Source organism: Anser anser (assembly GCF_964211835.1).
Source record: "Anser anser genome assembly, chromosome: 12".
NCBI classification, from domain to species: domain Eukaryota; kingdom Metazoa; phylum Chordata; class Aves; order Anseriformes; family Anatidae; genus Anser; species Anser anser.
Genome location: NC_139733.1, coordinates 21,820,319 through 21,845,738, shown reverse-complemented (window position 1 = coordinate 21,845,738; position 25,420 = coordinate 21,820,319). Strand labels below are relative to the sequence as shown.

Sequence of the window (25,420 nt, the reverse complement as noted above, 5' to 3'; positions counted from 1 at the left end):
GATGCAGCCACGACCAAAGAAATGGGTTAATTGCTCACACAGGGTTTATAGCCAATGTACCAGTTGTGAGATCACTTCAGCAATCACCGAAACAGCGTTAAGCTTGGCGGTTGCTGAACTATTTCCAGTAGCAGCTCCTGGATTGATTTACATCTTTAATGTGTAGAAATGTATGGACAAGATGAGAGTCCTGGGGATTTGGCACAGCTCCGGGTGTCTGTCGTTCCTTCTTCACCAGTGCCATTTCACTGCTTGGCCGAGCGCACCTCCCCAGGGCAGGGCAGGGCAGAGCAGCAGCTCTCCTCGCTCCTCTGGCCCTACTCCTGCCCCAGAGGCAGCTCGCGGAGCCTGAGGGATTTGAGGGAGTGGAGCCTGGAGGAGCTCCCCCAAATACTAGTTAAATTGGGAACTTGGTTCACTTTGAAGTTTGAAGCCTGAATAAATCTCTGTCTCAGCAAAGAGTGCTACAGGTTTGTACTTGAAAAGAGACGTTACACAGATCTGTCCAGCCTTTCAAGTACCTAACAGATCAGCACCTCACTGTAGAAATGCGAATGCTTGCGAGCATGAAAGGTTTTTTTCGGAATAACCTATTCCAAAAAACATCTCAGGTTTACAATAACATAGGCCCATGTAAGAAGGTAAAAACATAACCTTTTTTACCCTTTTTTGTGACTACCACTTTTATTGAATATCCTGCCTCACCTTTAGAAATGATCTTTCTGCTGAAACATTGTGCTGTAGGTGTTAGAGCTCTCTACACAAAAATTAGCTGTTTACTCAGGCAGATACAGACGTAGAAAATAGGGTGCCTAACTTAATCTCTGTGCCTCATGGTAGGATTCGATTATGACTTTCATTTCCAGCTGATGTTTGTCTAAAGATGACCAGCGATAGAGTTTCTTTCCTATTCCATTGCCTCCCTAGCCTCAGCATTGAAAACGTTCTCTAATATCTAACCTGAATTTTACCTGTCATCATCTTGTGCTTCTAGTCACAGCCCAATGGACTTAGAAAACGTGTGAAAGCCTTAACATGAGTTCTAAGATCGCACTTCTGCATATGCCGTCCCTCAACTTAGTTTGAGGAGTTTCCACTCTGGTGGTTCTTAGGCTTTTCCTTCGCTGTGTGCTAACCTCTCATCATTTGCGCCATGTCTTTCTTAAGTGCAATATGTGAACTGGACACAGTGCATGTGACTGGAGGCTTTATCAGCGCTGTGCAGGGTGGAGAGATTACTTCCTTGTGTCTTGCAGAGGATGCCAGCTTTCAGCTGGCCAGGGGTACCTTTTTCACAAGTGCACGACGTTGTTTACTCCTGTGCAGTTTATGGCCCGCCAGAACCCAGGTCCTTTTCGGCAGAAGAGATACCTAGCCAGTTAGTAATTGATTATTAATAACTTGTAATTTGCAGTTTGTAGTGCCTAAATGTAGTTAAGAGCTTGTCCATACAGAATTGTGCCCAATTTTCACCAACTTGTTACGAACTTGAATAATTCTTATCCTGTCTGCCAAAGCACTCTCCTCTCCCAGCTTGCCACCTTCACATTTAGTTTGTTTGCAGGCCAAGTTTCTGATGAAAATAAATCATTAGCCTTCTCACCCTTCCTGTAAGTTGGTTACAAACAGCCGCACTTTCTGTGGGGTTTTCTCTAGGCCCCATGGATGGTTTCCACTGCTTGTCCTGGTTGGGAGCCTGTGTTATCCAAACCCATGGATCACAGCTCTCAGCACGTGTTTAGAAAGCTGGTCTTGCTCTGATATTGGTAACTTCTCAAAATACCACTGGTTTCCACATGACAGCATCATTGGACAAGATGATGCACAGTCTTCTGACAACATCAGGATTTGATTTTCTAGGGGGAAGAACAACTTGGGATGTTGGCACCGGTCAGTTGGTAGTTGTCTGTAGGTTATTTCTTTGCAGTCTGTGTTTAAACATTCTGGCTCTTGCAAAGTTATTGGAGAATTATCAGATTATGGTATATAACCGTCAATAAATAAAGTAAAACTGTGTGCTAGAACAGAGCCTTCCACCCTGTGGTTAAATCTGTAGTTCCCTTTTTCAATGCATGCTTGTCTAACTTATCATCTGCTATCATTTCTGAAGTACCTATCGCATTTGTACTTAAAAGACAGCAGTTATAAAAGAAACCCACAGGGAGATGACCCAGAGGACGTTTGAACAAACAGAGCAGGCTCTTCACGGAACTTTTGAGACTCCACAGGTAACCTTCTGGGATATGTGTTGTAGATTTTTTTTTTTTTTTGCCTTGTTGTGCTTTGTTTGAAGACTGAAAAGGTCTCACTTTGAAAAGCCGTTTTTGCATTATACTGGGAAATCCATCTGGAATCTGCTTCTGACCAGTTGCCTCTGAGATGGTGGAACATATGTCAGCTAAAAGAAAATCATTACCTTTTAGAGGCTATTTTCTATGGTTTAGATTTATACTGCACTTTAAGAAGGAATAAATTTCCCTTCATGAAGGGAATGTATCTTTTACCTTCTGCTTATTACTTTTTACTGTATATAACCAAAACATAATATAATCAAGGCTTTTATTCATCCTGGGAAGTTATTATATCTTTTTTTTTTGTGAGGAGCATAATCCTGTTGTACATTTCTTGTTAACATCTTTACTTAAATTACTTATTTTGATTTTATTTTCAGTAATTTATCACCTGAAACACCCAGGTTATCACATTTTGTGGGATGCTCATTTACTCAGCTCACACAGCTATGGAAATACCTCTTCCAAAAGCTACATTTCAATGTTAGGCTGATAGCAAGAAAAAGAAAAGTAACATTTTTGAAAATAAGGTAGCGAAAAATAATGTGACAAGAAAAACAAGAATAATTATTAAAATCCAGTCTACATTACAGTAAAATTTTATACCAAATTACAAATTAGCAACTGTTTGGCAGGAAATGTTAGATCTGTGTCTAATAATCCTATGCTTTTAGACAGCTAAAGTACTTCTAAATCAAAAGTTGATATTTAGGGTCTTTTCAGAAGTACAGGGAAAAGACTGTGCCTAAGAAGAATCAGAATACTTATTCTTTGAGGGCAAAGTAAAAAACGTTTAGGCAACTGAAGGCAATATAAGCAAAGCAAGAAGAGTGCTAGCTTTTTAGTTGTGCTAAATGTCAGCGCCGTCCTGAAACCAATGTACTGAGATTACTGGAGTTAGTAGATGTGAATCCCAGGCAGTTGTAAAACATGAGGCTTTCTAAAGATTTTTTTTTTATTTAAATAATGTACTGAAGTGATTGCTTTTTTTTAAAAAAAAAAGAAAGAAAAAAAGCAAGTACATCCAAAAGTTACAATCCAAAAAGAACAGACTTTTTATGAATGGTAGTGTGATTGAGTCTTAGTGGCATTGTCTAACCATAAATGTATGGTGTCGATAATAATTACCTGGTTGTGATTCACATACATTTTGGAATAACCAAAATGTCTTTCAATAACCCAGCTTACATAAAAGCAAACCCTGACTCTCCAGGAATAATCCATTAGAAAACTCCAGAGGTTCAATTAGCCTTGTGCACATTTTGGCTAGCAGAGTACTAGATACATACGGAATATGAATATAGATAATGAGTGGACTTGGACATTAAGAAACACACTGTATTGTGGATTATGCATCATTTTAATGAACTAAGCATTCATACACCATTTTTAAAAATAGTTACTGCATAGCAGAAGTACCCCAACTGTGATCAATTGGATTGCTTCCAGACTCTGGGTTATTTATTGGAGGTTCACAGAGAACTGATGGGTTAAAGATGCTTTCTCTGCTCATTACCATCTGAAAATATTATGTTTTCCACACAAGAAATTGCTGTAGATGCCCCAGGGAAGCAGTGTGATTGGGCTGGGAGGGTGTATTTCTCTTCTGTAAGAACATTTTGGAAAGCTGCTGTTCTGTATTTCCATGTTGTTTATATTAGGTTATACATGAATGATAAGACACAGATTTTTTCCCCCCAGTACTTCATGAAACAATCTGTAGGAAGCATAAGAACATGCTGTTTTTAAGCATTAAAAATAGTCGTTCATTTAAATTAGAAACAAACAAAATAGTTTCTCTTACACCCCATAATTAACACTGGAGAATTAGCCTTGAGGTGAGCACTGAGACTGCTTCTTTAGTGAGCTTTATTGAAACAGAAACTGGAAAGTACATTTGAGCAAGTAGCCATTTTATATATAGTGGCAGCTAAAAATATAGATATTTCTGTTCTTGGAGTAAATGGGATTTCACTGAAAGCCAACATACCTGTACCCGACTTGCTCCTCTCTGTGAAGAGATGTGGTAGGGCCATGACTGCTGCTCCAAACACCCACACATGACAGTGTTGGAAACGATAGCTTTTCAAGGGGGTCTGAGAAAAGCAAAGGGAGCAAATCGAGATGTGGCTATTGGTACTTACGTTAAATTTAGCTGCAACAAGATGCATTTTCCTGCAAGGGAACAAGAAAAGTCTGTGCCTTGCAAGCGGCAGTTTCATCCCTTTGATCACATGGCTATATCTGCCCTGTGCTCCATAGTTTGTGTGCTTAATGCTTGGGCTTGGGTTTGTTTTTAGCTTTCAGCATCTGATGTAAAATGGTGGCAAGCCACGTACACTGATACACAGTCTTTCTCATTGACCATCTAAACATTATGGCCAGCATGATGAGAGTTTGTCTGATCCTCCTTTGGACAATGATCGTGGTTCAGCCACACGTACCTCAAGGTAAAGCAGGTAAGGTGTGTTCCTTCCTACCAACGCCGTGCTTCAGCACTGGGGTGACCAAGGCCCCGTGAGGTGTTAGTCAAATGTGCTGTTCTACACGTAAATAAAACAGGCCATGGCATGCCCTGAGGAGAGGCCCACAAATGACCATGCTGTGTTAAGATGCTTCCTGGGATCATTTTACCCCATCTCAGTGAGATTTCTCCCTGCCAGTGCCCGAGGACTGCTCCCAGAGGCAGTCTGGACTGCCTTTGCTGTGAGAGGGGAGACGTGCGGGGTGTGTAGGTGCAAGCTGTGTGCCACCGGGCCTCCAGGGCAGACAGTGGCTCCTGGCCTGGTTTATTTAACGACGTAAATCTGGGCAGAACAACAGCATTGTTCAGGATAGCAATTTTATTTCCAGGAATAAAACTAGACTTAGCTGCAGAAACTTGACGACGTAAAGCATCATCGGCAGCAGTCCCGGTATACCAAGAACCTTAATACTGATGGTTTTTGTGGACATCTCAGAAAGGAACATTTTAAAGAAAGCAGTTCAAGGCAGTTTGTGTCGCGGTTTTCTGACTCTTTATGAGGCAGTTTTTCTAATGCGAGGCACTTGTTTGAAAATGGAACAAATGGGCATTAAAAGCTGCCTGAGAGATGGCAAATAAGGGAGGATGAGCTCTGAAGAACTCTAGAAATGGAGGGGAGTAGATTGATTATTTCACTGTGTTGCTATTTATATGCTAACATTTTCCCCCAGCATGAGACCTTCATTTCCATAAGAGCTCCAGGAATCCCTCTTGCCCTGTCATTTTAAATGATCATTCCCATCCTTCTATGTTTTCTTCCATTTGTGCTTAATTCCTCTGTTCATCATACTTTTGTTTCTCTCGTGTATGACTTCTTGTGGCTGTCAGCCTTCACTTAGAAAGCCCCCACGTCATGCTGTTCTGCCAGCCTCTGTGGGTGAGAATCGATCACACAGCTGATCACTTCATCGGCCCCATTCGGTATGGATGCCCAGTGCCTAAGTGGCTGTCAGGATCAAGACTGAAAAACCTGAACCTAATTAATAAGCTAAATGTAATATGTCATTGTGATTTACAAGTTGAAACTGTTGTAAAAAGTCATTTTTTAAGCTAAGTCTTAAGTAGACTCTTATTTGATGAAGTTTTGGGTGTTATTTAAAGATACTTTTCAACTGTTAGGAACATTTTGTAAGAAGCTGTTGAGAGAATACAATATTGAAATAAAATTTGTTATGGTTTTCTTGCATTACCCTTTAATTATAAATAGCTATTGGTCTAAACAATGCACTGGATTATTGCATTGTGAATATTTTTGTTTTCTTCCTTACAGTTCAGGTTTTCCCACCTGTTAACTTTACCCTTACGGTCTCTGCATTAGCACAAGTACTTCTACGCTGGAAGCCAAACCCTAATCAAGAACAAAAAAACTACACTGTTAGATACGATGTGAAAATCTTAGCTCCTGTGTCTGAAGAGGTAAAATTAAGTCCAGCATCCTAAAAAGTCTGAATTCCTGTTATGGCACCAAATCAGGGTGCAGTAGGTGTGACACATCTCTTGAACGACTGACAAATTGAGTCACTTACTCTCTTCCACCATAAACAAGTACTTTGAGCACTGGGTAGATTCCCTTTCGTCTATGCTTATGGGTACAGTTCTGCTGGGACAAGGGTTAGGAATTGCCTGGGGAATTGGCAGTTTCTGCAGCATTCATCTTGGAGGGGAAGTTGTAGACTGGGTTTACGTGATACTGCTCCCCATTCCAGTCAGCTTATTTAATTCAGATTAATGCTAGGTTATCATTAAAATGTTAGACTGTGTTTTGTCACAGCTATGCATTATAGGCAAATTTTGGTAAGATAAAGGTCCTGTTGTCTTGACTGAGAAACCTTAAACACTTGTGTGGATTATTTGTGCTGTCTAGCTTTATACATTTAATATAACCAGCTCAGCTACCTAGCTGGTTTGCCTCTGCTCCTGACACTCGATGGCTGGTTTGCTCCTGTGGGCTATTTAAAGCAGCTAATTCAAGGTTTTTTACTGTGAGTCACCATCTATGCGACTCCTGCTGTGGAAGCACAGGATAGCCATAGCCAAGCTAGGTGATGAGCAGGTACGCACTGCCTTCAAGGTTTCAAGTAAGCATATAGTGAGGCACTCGCTAAAGGCCCACATTTTGTAGAAGATCACTCTTCGCAGGTCCCTTAATTCAGCTCCCATCATGTGTTGCTTTATTATTATTATTGTTATTTTTAAAGTATGATACAAAGAAGACTTACAGTTTCCAAACAGCTGCACTTCACAATGGTTTCTCTGCACACATTCGGACGTTGCTTTTCCATAATGGTGTTCAGATGACAAGTGACTGGGTGACAGCAGAACTCCAGCCTCCACCAGGTAAGAAGAAATGCAAGGGAGGTCTGAAGTTTGTGTTCTGTACTCGTCTGTGGACTAGACATCAAAAGGTGACAGGTTTAATACTAAATGGCATTTTCCCCTATACCTGCTATGTTGGTCTTACAAAACTATTTAGTCCAGACCTTTCTCTACAGCTGTGAAGCCTGGAATATAATCTGGATAACCCATACAAAAAAGTTTCTAAAAATTCCTTGCTAAGGCAAAGATAACCTACTTGCATACACTTTATGATAATAAAAGATGATATCGCCTTGAATCATGAGGTGTATGTGAAATACGTAATGCTGTGTGGTAGAGCTTTACTTACAGTGGTTAGGAATATTCATCCGTCCATTACTAATAGAATTGTGTGATATATAAAACACAAAGAAAATATACAACATAGGTAAAATGTACCAAAGACTTTAATCAGTGTCTTAGAAACACGAATTTCTTACAACTCCTGTAATGATTTTTCTTCTTTCTATTCTATAATTTTGTGATTCTGTAGGTGCTGCAAATACAGCTGTCACTAATTTGTCCTGTGCTACTCATTTCACCATTTTTAGTACTGTTTCTCTCCACTGCACTTGGCTTCCTGGCAAAGGGGCACCAGAAGATACCAAGTACTTTCTATTTTACAGGTTGGTGTCTTCTCCCAATTTGCTCGGTAACAAATTTCTTTAAGAGCATCATTTATCACAAATGTTTTAATTTAGGTATGAGACCTGCACTGAAGAATGTCAAGATTATATCAAAGACAAGTGGAACAGGAATATAGAGTGCAGATTTTCAGTGACTCATATTACTCCTGATGAGATTGATAAACTCATTGTAATACATATTAATGGATCTAGCAAGTATGCTGCAATCAGACCTTTTCAGCAGTTATTTAACCAAAATGCCATAGGTGAGTAGAAATACATTAAAAAAAAAAAAAGTAAATGTCTAGCAGGATTGTCAAAAGATTTGTAAATTAATATTAGTGAACTGAATTGTCCTCGATGCAGGTGAAAGCATGTGCTGCTTTTGCATGGATGTCAAAGAAATTGGAAGGGATGATGAGACAGAAACTGATGGCTTCAACTAACTGATTTTAATAATTTAAGTTATAGAATGACAAAAACAGAAAGAAAAACTAGAGAGTTAATATTTTATAGCCTAAGGTTTATTTAAATATACATTTTCTAGTGAGTTAATTAATATACCTTCAAGTAGTTTTTGCTACCTTTTGTTTTACATCTGTTCTTTAAAAGGAACACAACACTCAGGATAACCATGCCTTAAAGAAAGTCATTAGACTATAGAATAAAAGGTGTTATTAGCCATGACTGTCTATCACTCTCTCCAACCCAAAGAATTTATTTTCCTTCATCATTAGTTCCATGCCTTTCACTTTTTTTGTAAACATGTAACATTTCCTTTTCTCATAGCTTTACTAACATAAAACTTTTGACATATTTTCTTCTTAGAAACCAGCCCCACAATAGCTACTGGTCCATCTTTGATTTTTTTTCCCATTTTTCAGTAACTTGCTGCATTTTCTTATTATTTTTAATAAAAAGAAATTTTTTCTAAACAGTCTATCATTAATTTAATGCTTTTGTGAAAAATAATTTAATAAATACCTCCCCCCCTCAATAATCTACTTTTTGAAAGCTTTTAACTGGATTTTTTTAAACTGTTTTCCCTTAATTATTTTTTGCAATATAGTTATTCCTCCCAAATTCTTATTTTTTTGCCCAAAATGTGAAATAAATTCAAGGATTATAGGTCCTACTTGGAAACTATCAAGTTCTAAACTGCTACAATTGTTAGTATTTTAGCTTTGCTCTATAAATAACAGGTATGATTTTCTTTTTGCAGAAAAAGTGAATGTTCCCAGAAATGTCACTGTATTCTTACAGCAAAATGATCTCTTGGCCACATGGGAGAAGCCAATTTCTCCTTTTTCTAAAGGGTGTTTTGAATATGAATTTTACCTCATCAACTTGAAGTCAGGTAACAAGCAGGTAATTGCTTCTCTGGTGCCCAAGTATTACGTCATGTTCCCTCCTCTGAGCTGTGTCTTCTGTAGCTAGGAGTTGCCTTTATGCAGTCTGGGAGAAAAGCCTCATATTCATGGATATGGTACAAATTTAAAGTATTTTAAAATAAAACCTGCATCAGTGCATTTTTTGAAACTATGGCTTATTGGTGAAACTCGTGTCCCATTTGTGACTTTGGTTCAACAAAGCCAAAGTCTCCTCAGTTTGCACATTTTAATTCTTTTTTTGGACATCATTTATGTCTGCAACAAACTACTTCCAAGACAGCTTGGAAAACAGAAGAACAAAAAAGAAAGTTTTATTGCATCTAGCTTTAACAGGATGAAGGTGGAAAATTCTGAAACTCCAACATGAAGTGTCTTAAGGAAGAACCCAAAATCAAGCATCTTTCAAAAACTTTGCCCTAAAACATAGGTGTATTAAGAGAGAAATTACACTTATAAATAGAGTTCTTTCTTCAAAAGCAAGGCCTGATGTTCACTCTTAGTCTAGTAAATTTTTTAAAAATTAGTCTAGTAATTTTTTAAAAAATAAAAAGATGAAAAAGATTTTTTGTTTGCCTGAGTTGCCCAGCCGTAAGTAATCTATAACAGTATGATGCTGTTTTTCTAACAGACATTGAAAATATACTCAAATGATGTCAGATTATGGATTGATGTTACCTGCAAGTATTCCATACAAATAAGAGCTAACCATCATCTATGTTGTAGAAGAGGATTTTGGAGTGACTGGAGTGAAATTCTTTATGTTGGTAAGAATGACATGCCCTTGTCTTGTAAGAAAATAATACATTGTAGTAATTAATACATTAGAAATAAAAAAAAAATCCCCCCAACTTTTGGACATATAAATTTGTTTTTAAACAGTTTGTTGTTTTTATATGCTTACGTTTTCAGAGTCTACTTTAAACTAGCTTAAGGCCTAAGTTCTAGCTAAGGCCTTTTAATGGCATTACTTTAGTTTTCACATGTATTTCCCTGACATGCACCGTGATACTCACGCTGGAAGTTAATGTGAGTGGTCATATCAATTACTACTTTAATGAAACTATCTTAAAAAACAAAACAAAACAAAACAAAAAACAAATCAAACAAAAAACCCAATATGGCTATAGCATCTTAGGAACATGATAATTCGCCCCACTCTGTTCTCTCTGTTCTGTATTTTCTGCTTGCTGAACATGTTCTTTTTTTTTTTTTTTTTTTCTGGAAATAGCAGTTTTCTTATCATGGCACGTTATCGACTGTTTGTTCATAGACATCCTGCTTTGCTGTTATCTTTTGAGTTTCTTCACTTCCTGGTTTTCACAAAAGAAAAAAAAAAAGTAGTCTCTTACTCTCTCCTGTTTACTATACTTTTCCCTGTAGCAGCAGCCCTCTGGCTTTGCTAAAAATTGAAATACAATTCTGCTTCCTTTCCTTGAGCTGTGGTGATCAAACCAGATTCAATGCAGCCATATGCTGCCAAAAAGAGCATTGTGAAAGTAGATCTTGATACCACCTGTCTCTGAGAGGTTGGTTGGAAGCACTACAGTCAGACAAAGCTAGATACAGAAATCATTAATGCAGCTGAGTAGGCCGCCCGTCTTTATTAACTATGCATGACATCAAATCTGTGAGATGGTAGGTACCTGTGAATAGCCACTGCCAGGACTCACAGTTTAAAAGAAAATCTATAGGTCAAGTTTGGGGCAGAGAAATACCTCGCAGCACATTTGTGCTGTTCTGCTTCTGCTTTCCCAGCAAAGCTGAAGCATTTGAGGGCACCTCTACAGCAGCTGAAGTGCTTTTGGAGCCATCTCTGTTGTGCAGCGTGATGATAACTGGAGAACCTGGGAACATCATTACAGACTCCTCCACTAATGCTCAGCAAATATCAAATATGAGAAATCCACTGGGATGATAAAAAAAAGACGAAAAGAAAGTTAGTCTTCTGTTAAAAAATGACTAAAGTCTCAAACATATCCAGGATGGGCCTTAACACAGGCTTAGGCTGGGGATAACCCAGCTGGGCTGACAGTTACACCTCAAATCTTACTTTCTTGAAAGAAAATTAGCCGTCCTACTGGGCTTGTTGTTGAAAGGCTGACTGTGCACCACTGCCACGGTGGTACAAAGGCCCAGGATGGATCCACACAGGCATGCTCATGGCATCAGCCTGGTTGTGGGGCCTGCTGTGCTGCTGCAGCCTCTGGTGGAGATGGCAGGCTCAGCTCCCTGTTTCTCAGAAAGAAATCAGGCCGAAATTGAATATTGTTTTGTCTGCAGCACCAATAAACAGATCAGGCCTGCTGCTGGCCGATTCATGTCCTTTCAATTACCTGGTAATGGCAGTGCTGACATCTTGATGCATAGGACAGGTAGTTATCGGAAGCACACACGGACTCAGCAACCTTTTGAAAATGCAGTTCAATGTAAATGCTTTTGTTATATGGCATAATATGGCACAAACTAATGGTCGTGGTCACTAAGCATGCCTTTTTAAAATGGAAACGTTGACCTTGATAGAAATACCTGTCTGCTCCCAGGCAGAGGCAGTAGAGAAATTCTCCCTAAGGAAATGCAGCAGCAACAGCTTACAAGAAAAATTGGGCGTTTCAACATCTTTTTTACAGGAAAGCTAACAAAGTCAGAGAAGTGTAGTTGCTGGCTAGAGAGGATTAACAGAAATGAAGAAGAGTTTAATGGAGAACAAACAGGTTGTGCCTGAGGTTATAAGCAAGCGGTGCCTCTGCTGGGTACCAGCCATGCGAATACTGCACGGCGTGGTGCATCCCGGGGTGTGGCGTAATGCAGCCTGGCATCCTGGTGGTACTGGCAGAGCAGGCACTTCACGCTTCTCGGCTTGGTGGCAATAAAATGAGAGAAATTTATTGATGAAATCAAAAAGTCAGATTCATGGCAACTATTCTTGAAGCTCTACACTTCATTTTTAAATAGAGGTAGCAGGTCTTCATAGTTTGTGTGTTAAACTGTGATCTGAATATAAAACGGCTGATGAAACCTTTTGTAAAAGTGTGCTTAAAAATAACCTGTGATAAAGTGTATATTTTTTATATATATATATATTTTTCTTGAAACTCAGGAGAAAACAAACAGGAGAATTTCATAGCCTGGATTCTGGCTGTGCTCTGTGTGTCCATGTGCGCTACAATCGTGCTTGTTGGTATAATATGCAAAATGTAAGTATCAATATCTTCTTTGTAATTACAGCGTAACTAAATACTAGGTGTTGAACAGGTGTGGGGTGACATTAAAAGCTTTGCTTAATTTTCAGGAGGGGCACCAAGTTCAGTATTCAAGCATAATTATGCAAAGCAAAAGTACCGAATCCTCATTACATTACATTACAGTACATTCTCATTAATTATCTATAGTAACATTCAGCAAAATTGGTGAGGTAAGAGGGTTGTTCAATTTAATTTTAAGCATATATATATATATATATATATATATATATATACTGAGTGAGGAGAATTTCTTAAAAACCTATTTGTCCACATCTCATTTCCTCACTTAAATGGATATTGTTGGGTCAACGATTTCCACAGTAGGATTCTGTCTTTAACCATGGTGAAACTGCTGAGAGCATCTTTCATGACTAAAATGTACAGTCCAGTATTTTCTCAGTCATGTCTACATCAGCCTGTACAACTACACTCAATACTGGGCCCCAGGCATGTGGTCTGAATTACAGGTGACATCAAGGAGTGTGGTAGATGCTCTGAAGACGTAGAAATTCTGGTCCTTTGAGCTTGCTGCTCCTCCTTACCCCTTATCAGGAGGAAGTGTATTGAACTATTGCTTGTTATGAGTATTTTAAAATATTTGTTTAGTTTATTTTTAAATACTACAGAGGCTATGGATGCCAAAACAGATGCCTTATAGCCCAGCTTCCCAAAATGTGCTGTAAAGAAACCCAGCTACATTGGCTTTCTGTGGTAGTGACTGATCAGGTCATAAGTGATGAATTACAGAATCAATGTAATTACAAGCTTCTTCCCTGAAACATGGAGCAAGCAGCAATTATCAGGTCCACAATAAACACAGCTCCCAGTAACTTAGGTGTTGTCCTCAACTCTGCTACTTTTTTTTTTAAATTAATTTCTTTAGTGCCTTTTAAATTATTGGTTATACTGATAGGTCCATGACTGTTTTCCTTTCCCTAGCATGTTTCCTTTATCAAATAAAGGTCTTCTCTCCAGGAATGTTATATTAAAATAAATGTTAACTCCCCAAAGCATCTGATATCCATAATAACCTGTTCTTAAGTTAATTTAGTTAGCCTAGCAGGTCTCAACAAGTAAATGTCTTTGGAAAAAGAAAGATTAACTATACAGAGAGTTTATTCATATTGCATTTCATATGCACATGTTCTTAAGCAGCCTTGGTATGTTGGTGGATATCTCCAAACCGCCCTTGCTCACATCACAGATACCTGTATGGATTGATCCTTCTGTATAGCTGTAGGTCCTCCACTGCTCTGGCACCATTTTGATCAGCTCTCTCATCTCTGTTTGGGATAGCTACGAACATCTTTGTCCAATACCAGTTAGTAGCACTCATAATGCTCCTTGTTGTCCCATGGAGTTCAGCAACTATTTGGATATTATGCAAATACCCTCAAAAAGAGATAGAGAAAGAAATAGGTATAGACTTCTACTCAAGGACTGGCTTGAAGATGCTGTACTAATGCATTTTATGAACTGTATTACACTGGGCAAATTTAAGCTAGCATTTCCAGGTTCAGATGTTTGCCGCTGCACTGGTAGCTTCTAGGATTTTCTCTCTGTCTGACTGGTGTATAATTCCCTAGCACCCAAAGGCTCATTACATAGCATCTTTGCCAAAGTGATTAAAGTTTTATCTGCCTGCTGTACTGAGTTTCATGGTTTTGCTATCTTTCTTCCATCCTTCCCTGGCAGTTTCCTGCTCAGTACCTTGTCACTTCTCTACTCCATTGTCCCTTTCTCTAGTCCTCCAGCCCACCCTGGGAGGAGGTAGGAAGTGCGAAAAGATGAAGTGCAGGGCTTAGCCTGCACGTTTATTGAATGTGCAGATAGTAAAAGTAGAACAGGTTCACTAGATCACAATTTCATTAATACCCTCTTTCATTTTTACTGCTGTTGAAAATTCATGAAGAGTACCACGCAATTCAAGCCACAGAATCATTTCAAATTTCATGCAATTTGAAGGCATTATAAGGAATTTCATTACACCAAAGACTTCTATAAATTTTTCTATATAATTCCTGGTGACTACAGTCATCAGAAATAAAGACCACTGCTTGGGGAAAAAATATCCCAAGGCAAGATAGCCCTCTGGGACTGCTTGGATAGTTACTTGCAGTAGCTGATGGAGATATTGTCTTGATAAAAAGTACAATCGAATGTTTCCCTAGTTTGCCCTCTGTCTTCATTAATGAGCATCTTCTGTACCTCCTTAGGCTGTGCCTCAGAATACCACTTTCTCCTGGAGGTGAGCCCACAGGAGGATGTAGTTAACAACTTGCTCCCAGCTGCTCTCCACTTAACTGAAATCAGGCCAGTGAGCAGCCCTCTGTGCCCTGCAATCAGAGCGGTCATCCTGCCCTCCCCCAGGTTCCCCTCCCTCCTCTGCACGCCACACCAGTCCCTGACCAGCAGTCACCAGCTACCTGCTACAGGGAAGTCCTTTGGAAAATGTCACAGGGAATCTCAGGGGAGGCAAGACACTAGAAAAGGCACTCCAACATACTGTGAAAACAAATGTTTTATCAGCCTTATTGTAGAGGTTAGAAGAGGGAAAAAAGAGCATGTTCTCTTACTTATCTCTCTTTGTTTATCTTAGGCCTTTTAATGCCACAGTCCATGGGAAAGTGGCAAATTTCAGAAAGAGAGACAGCACAGTAGCTAGAGTGAAAAAGCTGAAACACCGAGTTAAGCCACGAGGGTCTTGTAGAGTGTTTCCAAAGCCTGAAGGTGCAAATAATGCTGATGGAAAGGGCTGTGATCTTTGCCTCGGATAGAGGCAAACACAGATGTTGGGAAAACTTTCTTTGACAAAATATTTTAATCACTTAACTCCGACTTTTCAGTGTCCTGCCAAAAAAGACCAGGACCATACTGAGAGCATCACTGTAACCACCCCACCACCGCCTCACTGCAGACTCTTGCACCTGAGGGGCATGCAACCACCACGAACCCCTGTGCTTCTGCCTCATTTCTGCTGGGTGTTTGTGCACCCCTCCTTAAGTGTTTCCACTCCAGAAGTGACATGTAACTTATGCTTTTTGCTGACTCAATAAATAATTTTGGTATGGCTCCATCAAAATCTTTCATTGATAAACGGCACAACTAGGAATGCGTCCCTGTTAGGAGTTGGGGGGAAGAGGTAGAGGACGGACCAGGCCCTTGTTTTGCCCCCAGAAGTGCCAGACCTGCTGCACACCTCGCTACCAAGGGCCCTTCCAGATCTGCCCCATAGTAAATCATCCTGTTTCTGTTGAGCATAATTAACTATTTAGATTACATTAGATAAATGTCCTTATCTAATCTTTGTCCTCATCTAATCTAATGTAATGTCCCAGTGTAAACCTGGTTTCAGAAAGGAAAATGATCCTTTGTCATGTCACAAGGCAACTGAACATGCACAGCTATAGCAAACTGGTTTATTGGCTTTCTCCACACAAAACCTTCCCATGGTTAAGAAGAGAGGCCTTTATTTTGACCCTGGACTAGCTGGTCTTGTTGGAGTTTGAAGCTGAACCCAGGGTCTGTCTGGAATTGGTAACCAGGACACAAGGGAAATCATGAGGCCTCTGGGGCCTGGCACCTGGAAGGCTGGGGAACTGCGATGGAGTGAGGAGCCATGAAGATGGAGTACCTACACACTGCTTTTCCTCCCCATAGTCCTGGTTCTGTCTTCACACCTCCTTCACAGACCCTGATCCATATGCAGCAATGGGGAGACGTCCCATAGTTTGCTTGGTCAGGTCTTCTGCTGTGCCAGCAGCGGTACGTCCCTTCCCTTCACCTAATAATTAGTTATGCAGCAATGCTCTTTCAAGGCAGCGGCGGCTCAGCCAGGGAGGTTTAGCTCCAAACTGATAGTCAGAAAATACTTTGAAGAAACTCTTTCAGGGGGAGGGTGTGGGAGAGAGATGAGGATTTTTTTTTCTACCTCAGAATGAAAGCTATGGAAAAGAGTAAGTGAGCAGCAGGAATTTATTTTAGACTCCCTGCTGAGGAGGAATAACAGGATAAAAGAGAACTTGACAGAAATCAGAAAGCTTTCAAAAGAATAGTCATAATAACATAAGCGCTCGGCTAACCAGACACCAGGCAGAATTGTCACCAAGTGACACGGGCAGGAGCAGGCCTGCCCTCGGTCCCAGCGGCGAGGAGGCAGGAGGGCCGCTGCCAGGCCTCCACACCTGGGCCACGTCTCTGCTTCATGGACATCAAAGCATCTCTGCACACTAATTCTGGGCTAAATCCTCTAATCTCCAGTCAGGCCATGTTCCCATTAAAACCTGACCCTACTTGGACCTCATGCTATCCAGAGGCAGAGACAGTGAAAGCATTTTAGTGACTGAAATGCAAACTCTACGCTGGGATATGTCAAAGACAAGAAAACGTTTGCTCGGCAGCACTTGCTATCACAAAAGTACCTATGCCTAAACGCTTCAGCCAGGCTAAAGAGCGTCAGGCAGAACAGGAGTGTCTCAAAGGGTGCTAGCAGGATGAGCTATTACCCCACTAAGTGGAACCGTTTACTTGTCAGCCCTCGCTGGCCCACTCCTTGCCTCCTCCGTGCTCCCTCGGCACACAATTATTTGCACTTGCTCTCCTACCATGACGCAGAGGCAGATTATGTCCAGAAACCATGATCTGAGCAAGAGGCAGCCTGTCCTGAATGTCCAAACAAGGTACATGACAGTGCAGCCCTTGGGAAGCAGGCGTGTGTGAGCAGACAGATGAGCGCAATTAGTTTCTCTCCAAGTCGGGGCCGTTACTGCCCCGCTGGATGGGGCAGCACCCGGTTCTCTGCTACAGCTGCAGGGGGGAGGCTGTTGGGGCCCCTCCTTTTTGTCATCCACATGTCCCCAGGGTCCAGAAGTGTCCTGTCAGGACGTGAACAGCTGCCACATCCTTGGGGTCTGCACTAGTGCACGATTACCCACTGCTCTGAGCCCTTTGAACCCAGTGCCGCTGCCTCCAGCTGCGGATGCGGGAGGAGAGCAGGAAGGCTCACGGGGTGAGAGCTGGCCTCTCACGGAGAAATGCGCTGCTCGTCAGATGCTTCATCCATCAGAAAGAGCAGTCCTTTCACAGCCCTCCGCCACTGTTTTTGACAGGAAATTTGTATGGAGTAAACTGTTTCCGCCAATTCCGACACCCAGCAACAAGTTCAGAGATCCCTTTCCAAATGAGTATGAGGTAAAGTAACATTTTTATTTATTTATTTTTTAATGATTGAAGGAACACTTGCGTTTGTGTGCTGCTCTTTCCCTGTAGGACTATCAGCACAGTTTGTTACTGCTGAGTTAAAGCCTTTTGACCTCTTAGAATTTCTAATGTCAGCATCGAATGTGGGCCCCGTTGCCAAATGTGTTGTGCAAAACTTGCCAAATGGGAAATTGGTGGGTGCAGCTAGTGTAACACCATGCAGTGCCTTACCTATGGGCGTCCCATGGAGTTAGCCCTCACATTTAGCCATTTGGGAGGCTGTGTGGGTGGTTACAAGTGCTGGGGTCAGAGCTCACCTGGCTTTGGGACCACCTCCTCTGCCAGGGGGCCAGAGCGCCGCAGATCCCAGTCTGCTGTAGGCCTTGATTTGACCTTGTTTGTAGGCCGAGTGTTTTTGGGAGGGTAAAAACCATGAAAATAACCCCAAAGGGGAAAGGTCTATTCCAGAGCACTGGGCTGGGGAAGGATTAAGGGCTGCTGTCTGGTTTCTGTCATGCAGGGCATTTCAGCCACAGGGTGCCGTACCTGTGGCGCTGCCTTCTGCACAGAAAGCCGCTGGAGCTGCTCCTTGCAGGAGCCCGGCCAGGCAGAGCCCTGCCTTGGCAGGGACTGCAGCTTGTTTCCTGGAGAGCTGATTTATTCTGTGAAATCTAACAGTGAGAAATGCTTGGGTCCTACTGCTAAGCTAGTTTTAAGCCTTATTATGTTTGCTGTCACTTCCTGGTAAATACATTTGCCTTGCAGATAAGATAAAACTCCTCATTGTCTGCTCAAGGGGAGTGCTGCTCGGTAACTTGATTTTAATTTGTCCCCTCAGAATACTGGTTTGATTTTTTTGGTATGGTTATTATTCCATGGTCTGGTCAAGGAAACAGGCTTAAAAGATTATAGTATAATGTTTGTTTTTAATTAAAGTCATTGCTGTAAAATAATATGTAATAATATGTAACACGTAAGAACACGAAAAATAGCAAATACCAACACTGCAGCTAAAAAATGTGAGCTCTCTTAACTAGCGGAGTCAGTTGATAACTTCTGCTTACCTGCAGCTTGTCAGCTAAATCTCCGCTTGCTTTCCAGAGGGCGCGCACCTGCACCAGTGAGACAGAGACGGAGCTCGGCAGCTTCGACGAAGATCTCTCCTGCAGTGCCCTGGACGACTTTGTCTTCTGAGGCAGTGCAGCCTCGCGCAGCAGGGCCATGCCACATCCTGGGGCACCCTACGTGGGGATGACCCCCACAGAAAGTCATGGTGTAAGCAGGGTGTAAGCGCACGGAACTAGTGCCGTGGTTCTTGCATGAAAAAAAAAATCCTGGAAAAGAGCTGGTGGCTTTTTTGGTAGGCAGCTTAGTCTTTTGGATTTTTTTTTTTTTTAAATACTTCTGACAACTTAAGCATGTAAAATGCAAATTGGGATTTTTGTGTAGCAGTAAGGTACATGGTACCGGTGCAGGCAGTAAGGTACATGGCCGGGCAACTGGCAACTGTTCTGGGAAATAGCCATGAAACCCTGCAGAAAACTGACAGGCAGCTCCCTGAAAAAGAGAAAAAAAAAAAAAAGAAAGAAAGAAAGAAAAAGGGCACATACTGATAAATTTCCTCAATTGCATGTAGAAAACACAGCCTGGGAATGCAGAGTTCTCAATTATATGTAATTACGGGAAGTTGCTATGGAACTCCTGGTGGTTTTAACAGGGCTTTCTGAGACAGAAGGAGCTGGACGACTCCTTTGTTTGTAATTTTAAAAATCCAAGCCCAATATTGCAACCTGTTTTTTTTTACCTATCTATTGTTCCATCTTAAAGGAACCGAGTCTGGAACACTGTGGGTTTCTGTTTGTGCTTTGTATACTTCTGTTGTGTAATCCACTAAGCAAGTTAACAAATAAACCTCCTGCCTGAAACCGCTTGCCCCGCGCTGGCTTTGAACTCATCCGCTGCTGACCGCGATGCTCTGCTCCTCTTGCAGAGTCCCTTCGGCTGCCCAAGAAGCCTCCTACCCACTGAGCTGCGCAGAGGTGGGGTTAAGCACATTAACAAAGAATAAAAAGAAAAAAAGAGAAAAAAAAGAATTGACCTAGCAAGTAAATTGTTTGGAAAGTGCCTAAACATAATGGAGTTCCCAGGTGCTACAAACTAAAAGTAATTATAATAAATGAGCCGGTTCTCATCTGGGTGAAATAGCATGGCTCCATCAAAATTAATGTAGCTCATTAATATAACAATGTTTGTGCCTCAAATGCCTCTGCTGTGTGTGATTTTAATGGATTTGAGGTGCCCAACTTTAACAGTCTGAAAATCAGAATTTCATTAGTAAAATCCTAAAAACAAGTCGAAAGAGAATTCATTTACTATAGTATATTTCATTTATGCCATGCCTTCAAGTACCCTAATAAATAAAATTTCTAAATATAACTTCATTCCCAGTAATGGAAAGATTCTGCAGAGATTAATGCAATACATTTAAGTGCATTTTTCACTTGAGCTGTACATTTGGTAATTTGAAAGTGCGTGTGTGAATGCTCTGTGCTTCCCAGTGAAAGCTCCGCAGCCCCGGGCACTCCAGGCACCAGGGGCTTGGACGGGTACCTGGCTTTCTGCTTAGAGCCCCAGAAGTGAAAAACGAGCTTTCAATTTTCTGTGTTACTGGTAAGGATGCAAATCACAAGAAAGCCACACAAACAATTGCAATGAGGTGGTGATGATGAGGCCAGCAGCCTGTTGGTTTTGGTGCCCAGATTTCTGTTTTTTTTTTTTCCCATGAAGCAGCACTGGGAGCCTGTAAGCGCTCGGTTGGTGCCTCCACCCTCACTCAGAAGCAGGGCTTTTCTCCATGACAGTCCATCCTGCTGGCTGGCAGCCCTGGGTGTTGATGAAACACTCGGCCAAGCGGCAAGGCTGAGTGTCGCGTGGCCCAGCACCCTCAGCGCAGCCCCCAGGCAGTCACCAGAGTGACTCCGATCACAGGGCTTCTCTGTGCTGCCACACCTAAAAATCAGAACTAGAATTGCAAAAAGTTGCAAAAATGCACAAAGACAACGGGAGAAGCGATGTCTTACCCGCTGTCTCACCCTTACAAAACTTATCACCAGGTGCAACGAAGCATGGAGGACAAACGCTCCTTGCAGACAGGTATCTTTACAAATGACAGAATATTTATTACCAATACCTTTAAAAAAAGATTACATCTGCTAGATCACTGATAAATATCATTTACACTGGGGAGAGAACTACAGAAGCTTTTTTTTGTTGTTCCATTTTTTTGTTTTTGTGTTTTTTTTGTTTGTTTTTATTTTTTTTTACATAGAAGTAACCATATCAAACTAAGAAAGGAACACAGCTTGAAATACTGACAATATTTCTCTGGTCAACACCCCTGACTTTTACACAAGTGGAATCCTGATTATGCGTTACTGAATAAATATATTTAGAAGGTCTAAAAGTTAACTGTATTATTTTGTAAGCAAAAAAGACAAGTTACAGGCAAATTTAAGCTATCAGGAAAAAATAATAATAAACCACTGCAGCGCATTTAAACTTGAAAATTTTATAGAAAATTCCATTGCCTTGTACTAGCATTATCCCATCTGAGTGAACTTACAAAATTACCCCGTAGTAACAAACAGTCCTTCTCTTAAGAAGAATGATTTTGCTGTGGATATCCTCATTTTCCGGCGTGCCTCTGTGACGCCTCCAGGTCTCTCCGAAGAGCTCCTGCAGAACTGCGGCCACCCTGCAGGCCGGGGGGAGCCCCGTGTGGCCAGGTCCCGGCCAGGGTCTGAACGTTTTCTGTGGTGGACTTGGGAAAAATGATGAGTTATGGGAAAGCGCACGTGGGGAGTGAGTGCGTGTTCAGCCGGCGAGCCCGGTGTCAGAGCCGCTGTACCCTGACGTCCTCGGTGCGAAACGCGGAGCAGCGACGTGGGCTGAGCAGGGCTCGCGCAGGGGCCCCTCGGTTCCTGGCTCCTTCTGCTGCTACCTGCCCCTCGGTGTCACCAGAGGCAGAGGTGATGTCTCTGCACTACCTTAGTCCCTACCCAATTTAATGCTAATCATGATAAAGCCAAAGCTATTTCAAGACGGTAAAAATGGAACCTTACTGCATGATGCCAGAATATCAGCTACATGTCCTGTAGTCCGCAAATAACCAAAAGCTGTGTGGTTTTTCAAGATTATAGTGTTCTTTCTGAGCGTTTGGAGTTTGTCTCGGTTAGTCCTCCGAATAAAATGTGAAATCATGTGTGTTAAAAGCACTTGATTTAACACAAGAATCATCATAACTGCCCTTAAATGCAGCTGCATTATGAACCCGATCTGAAGCAGTTCTGCCTTGCGTAGCCTTGTAAAACTGTACAGGAAAGTTGCAGCCAATTTACTAAGAACAACTTTGACCTCTCGGTCATAAAGGAAAAAATTCAAACAATATTTTCATGATAATGTTGTCCATAGCATTTTATAGCAGAGGAAAAATTAATATCTACATCATATGTTAACTTTAAAAAATTCTATAAAACACTAAATATATAATAAAAAATATGCATATAAGGACATATGTAAACTGCTTTGGTAACATCATATTACAGATGTTTTCAGTGCATTGCAGAGTTTCCAAGGAAACTTCAGACAAAGCTATATTTGCTTTGAGGAAGTACTGTATAATGCCATTCCTAAAGAAGCATAAACATTTTCCAGTAGTAAGATGTACTCAAACCACAATATTACTTAGTACTGGGTGTCTTCGAAACAACTAGCTAAATGTTGCTTATATTATAAACAAGAAGTCCTTTATGTAATTTTTGTCATAAACTGGACCGAGCTGTGAGCGAGATCATTATCGTGCTGATGGCTGACAGTGTGCAAGCGTTGGAGGTTGAAGAACCGGATCCTCTCGCATACGCATCTGAGGAAAGGAGAGGGGGGGAAGAAGATGAGCCACCAGCGCCGAGAGCAGCCCTCACGAGCCCAGCCTCTCCCCACCGGGTAGCTCTGTGCCCTCCGCTGGTGGTGGCAGCAGAGGGTCCGACCCCTGCCTGGAGGCCTGTGCCTCTCCAGCTGAACGCCTGCTTTTCATTCAGTTCCCACTGCTCTGGTGCTGAGGCTACTCTCACATTATATTACTTCATGGCCTCTTATTCTTTTATTTTTTTCTTTACATTTATTTTTCCAGCTATACTATGTTCAAGCTGTTCTTATGGCACCAGCCCGGCCCGATCCATGACCTGAAGGAGCTACACGGATGTTCCAGCGTGGAGCCAAACAGGAACTGGCATGTGCTCCTGCTCTCCTTCGTTCTCCTGTGTCTGCCCATGAAATCCTTCTGTGTGGTTTATATGGCTACAGCACACAGCCTGGTGGAGATAATTCTGATCTCACCCAGAGTTTTTACATTGCTGTAATTTTAATGCCATATTCCTGCATTGCAGAGGCTTCTGATTTAATGCAGCTTATAAACTGCGGTGTTATTAATGGAAGATGGGACACGGAGATTTTGCAAAAGCAATGTTGAGTAATAAAATACTCTCTTTTCTGTTTGTTCTTCTACACAACCTCATTTCCCTAAATAAATATTTATGCATCCAACACACAATGGAATATTGCTATACAGTAGCCTTATAAATTTAAAAGCCTCTGAACACTGCATTTTATATTTTGTTATAGTGAATTGCAGTGAAACAATATATTCAGTATATACGAGCATGGAAGTAGGAGAGCGGAAAGTGTCTAGAAATCTTAAATACAAATATAACCACTTGTGGTGCTGTTTCTCATGGCTTAATCTTTGCTCGGGATGAAACCAGGAATTTGGGCTTCAATGTCATCTGATCCTGCATTTTAGCTCCCCGAGAGGCCAGTGCTCAAGCCAATGCCCGCCCTGGCTCAGCCCTGCTGGTAGCTGCAGCTGCTCCCTAGGGTGATGCAAAGCTAAATTAAAACCTATTAAAACTGCTACTAATGAGGAGCTAACCCATCACGAAGCAAAGGGGCCGGGGCACTGGCTGACACACCCCACTCCCCGGCCTTACTTGAGATCTTTGGGATTCGGATTTGCTCGCTGCTGCTGCCGTCGCCCCCGTCACTGAAGGGCTTTATCTCTATGATGTAGTCCTCGTCAAAGGGCAGGGAGAGCTCCACCGAGGTCTTGTTGGTTTCGATCACAGAGGCGCTGCTCTGCCTGTTCCACCTGTACAGAACCTGCAGCGAGCGGGAGAGAGACGAGGAGGCAGGAACAGCAGAAAGGTTCATTGTTGTAGGAGCATCCAGATTTACCACCGCTCTTCTCATGTCTCGAGAGCCCCTGATCATACTCATCAATGCCCAGACACACAGTCTGGTCACAGAGGTGATATTCTGACCCCCACGGTCCCTTCTGGCTTCCCAGAATAAATTGCTTTTTTGATTCACCTTCTAAGATCTGGAAGTCGTATTAATTAACATCATAAATTGTGACACAACATAGAAGTTTTCCAGGAAAAAAAAATAAAACGATGAGCAATGTTTTGCTGGGAGCCAGGAAGGAATAAGACTCTGTTATTCTAACAATAAGTTTAAAAGGTTTTTTAGAAACCTGCTAGAAGGATTTTGCTTTTTCAAGTCTGATGAGAATCTCTCTCACCTGTTTCAAGTGACTTCTTAATTTGCATTTCAAACCTAAAAAAATGTAGTGAAGAGATGGTCCAAACTACTGAGACTCATCTGAGGTTTTTGACTGAAAACCCTGAGGAATTACTTATTTCTGATAATCCAACAGAGTGCACCAAAGATACTTAAAAGTGAGGGCAGAAGTGACAGCTGGCACAGGCTCCCAAGGCTGATGCCGCCAGAATTTCAGATTGTGAACAAAACATGAAGCATGCCCAGGTTCTTTGTCGTTTCCAGCTCTGGTGGAAAACGTTTGCACAGTCCAGCCCTCAAGGCAATGGCTGGCAATTGCTCACTGATGTCTTCTTTGGGCCAAATTAAACCCTTGTGTAAGGTGATAGAGCTGAATTCTTCCCAAGATTTCTCTCTGGCTAAATTAAAACCTATTAAAACTGCTACTAATGAGGATTCTCTTTCTTTTCTTTTGGCTTTGCTCTCTGAAGAAAATGGAGCTATTAGAAAAGCATTTTATTTATCTGCAATTAAGGAGCCAACTATAGCCTCTGGAAGGTTTCCACCCAAGGCAGGAGAGCAGTCCTGCAGGTGGGCTACGAGCCTCCTGGGCTGAGCTGCAGAGGAGGCAGGGGCTGGGGAGGGGGAGCCGCAGGTCTGCGGGCTGACGCCTTCATGGGCGCAGCCGGGGGGTCGCTGTTTCTGGGGGAATGTTCCTGTTTCAACCCGTAAAAGCAGGCAAGTACCACGAAAAAACACCTAATCTAGTTTTATTATAAACCCTGAACTTGACACAGGATTCATGGAAATGTCCTTTATACCCCAGTACAAGAATCTGGAGGCAGCTAAAGCTAAACGAGGATTCATTGCAGGTCCTGAGGGAGGCCGTGCAGTGGCGTCATGCTGACACAATACTCACTTTATAGCCTCTCACTTCTGACTCGTTATCCAGTGCTTTTACTTGGTCCCAGTTCAGGATGATCTTGGAGTCTGACGAATTCCATATGATGTTCCCAGGGGGCTGACTTGGCGCTACAGCGAAATATAGAAAGGATTATTTTACTAAGGAACACTGTTTCCAGTTTGATTCCTCCCAGTAGCAATGTAGCTTCCACCACCCCAGCTGAGCATGCAGAGTCCTACCCCTCCGGCAAGCTAATGAGCGGTTTCACTGATCTGT

At 41.8% G+C, this 25,420-nt stretch overlaps 2 protein-coding genes across 10 annotated transcripts in view; one reads left to right on the top strand and one right to left on the bottom strand.

Moving 5' to 3' along the window:
• The first annotated feature begins 2,159 nt into the window (after nt 1-2,159).
• IL5RA (interleukin 5 receptor subunit alpha) lies at nt 2,160-21,683 on the top strand. Of its 2 annotated transcripts, XM_083796079.1 has the most exons (11): nt 2,160-2,228; nt 4,592-4,750; nt 6,086-6,231; nt 7,014-7,152; nt 7,664-7,796; nt 7,872-8,062; nt 9,019-9,164; nt 9,816-9,951; nt 12,285-12,381; nt 17,538-17,619; nt 18,730-21,683. In XM_083796079.1, exons 2-11 carry the CDS (start codon nt 4,669-4,671, stop codon nt 18,820-18,822), a joined length of 1,245 nt encoding a protein of 414 aa, XP_083652205.1. In that variant the 5' UTR covers nt 2,160-2,228; nt 4,592-4,668; the 3' UTR covers nt 18,823-21,683. The 2 variants fall into 2 exon arrangements, with proteins under 2 accessions (XP_083652205.1, XP_083652206.1); XM_083796080.1 differs by lacking the exons at nt 17,538-17,619; nt 18,730-21,683 and adding an exon at nt 15,276-15,412.
• LOC310880372 (contactin-4) overlaps nt 20,783-25,420 on the bottom strand; it is a 300,385-nt gene continuing 295,747 nt past the window's right edge. For all 8 annotated transcript variants that reach the window (XM_083796070.1, XM_083796077.1, XM_083796071.1 and 5 more), the window contains 3 exons: nt 25,160-25,272; nt 23,673-23,841; nt 20,783-22,549 (listed from right to left, as the gene is read on the bottom strand). In XM_083796070.1, the coding sequence (XP_083652196.1) occupies nt 22,449-22,549; nt 23,673-23,841; nt 25,160-25,272 (383 nt within the window). In that variant the 3' untranslated portion in view covers nt 20,783-22,448. The remainder of the gene's footprint in view (nt 22,550-23,672; nt 23,842-25,159; nt 25,273-25,420) is intronic.

What these genes read in the sequence shown, in the direction of transcription:
- IL5RA (XM_083796079.1), top strand. Translation starts at nt 4,669, where the DNA reads ATGGCCAGCATGATGAGAGTTTGTCTGATCCTCCTTTGGACAATGATC. An exon ending in AGAACTCCAGCCTCCACCAG is followed by an intron (nt 7,153 to 7,663) that starts GTAAGAAGAAAT and finishes GTGATTCTGTAG; the next exon opens with GTGCTGCAAATACAGCTGTC. An exon ending in CCTTTCCAAATGAGTATGAG is followed by an intron (nt 17,620 to 18,729) that starts GTAAAGTAACAT and finishes CTTGCTTTCCAG; the next exon opens with AGGGCGCGCACCTGCACCAG.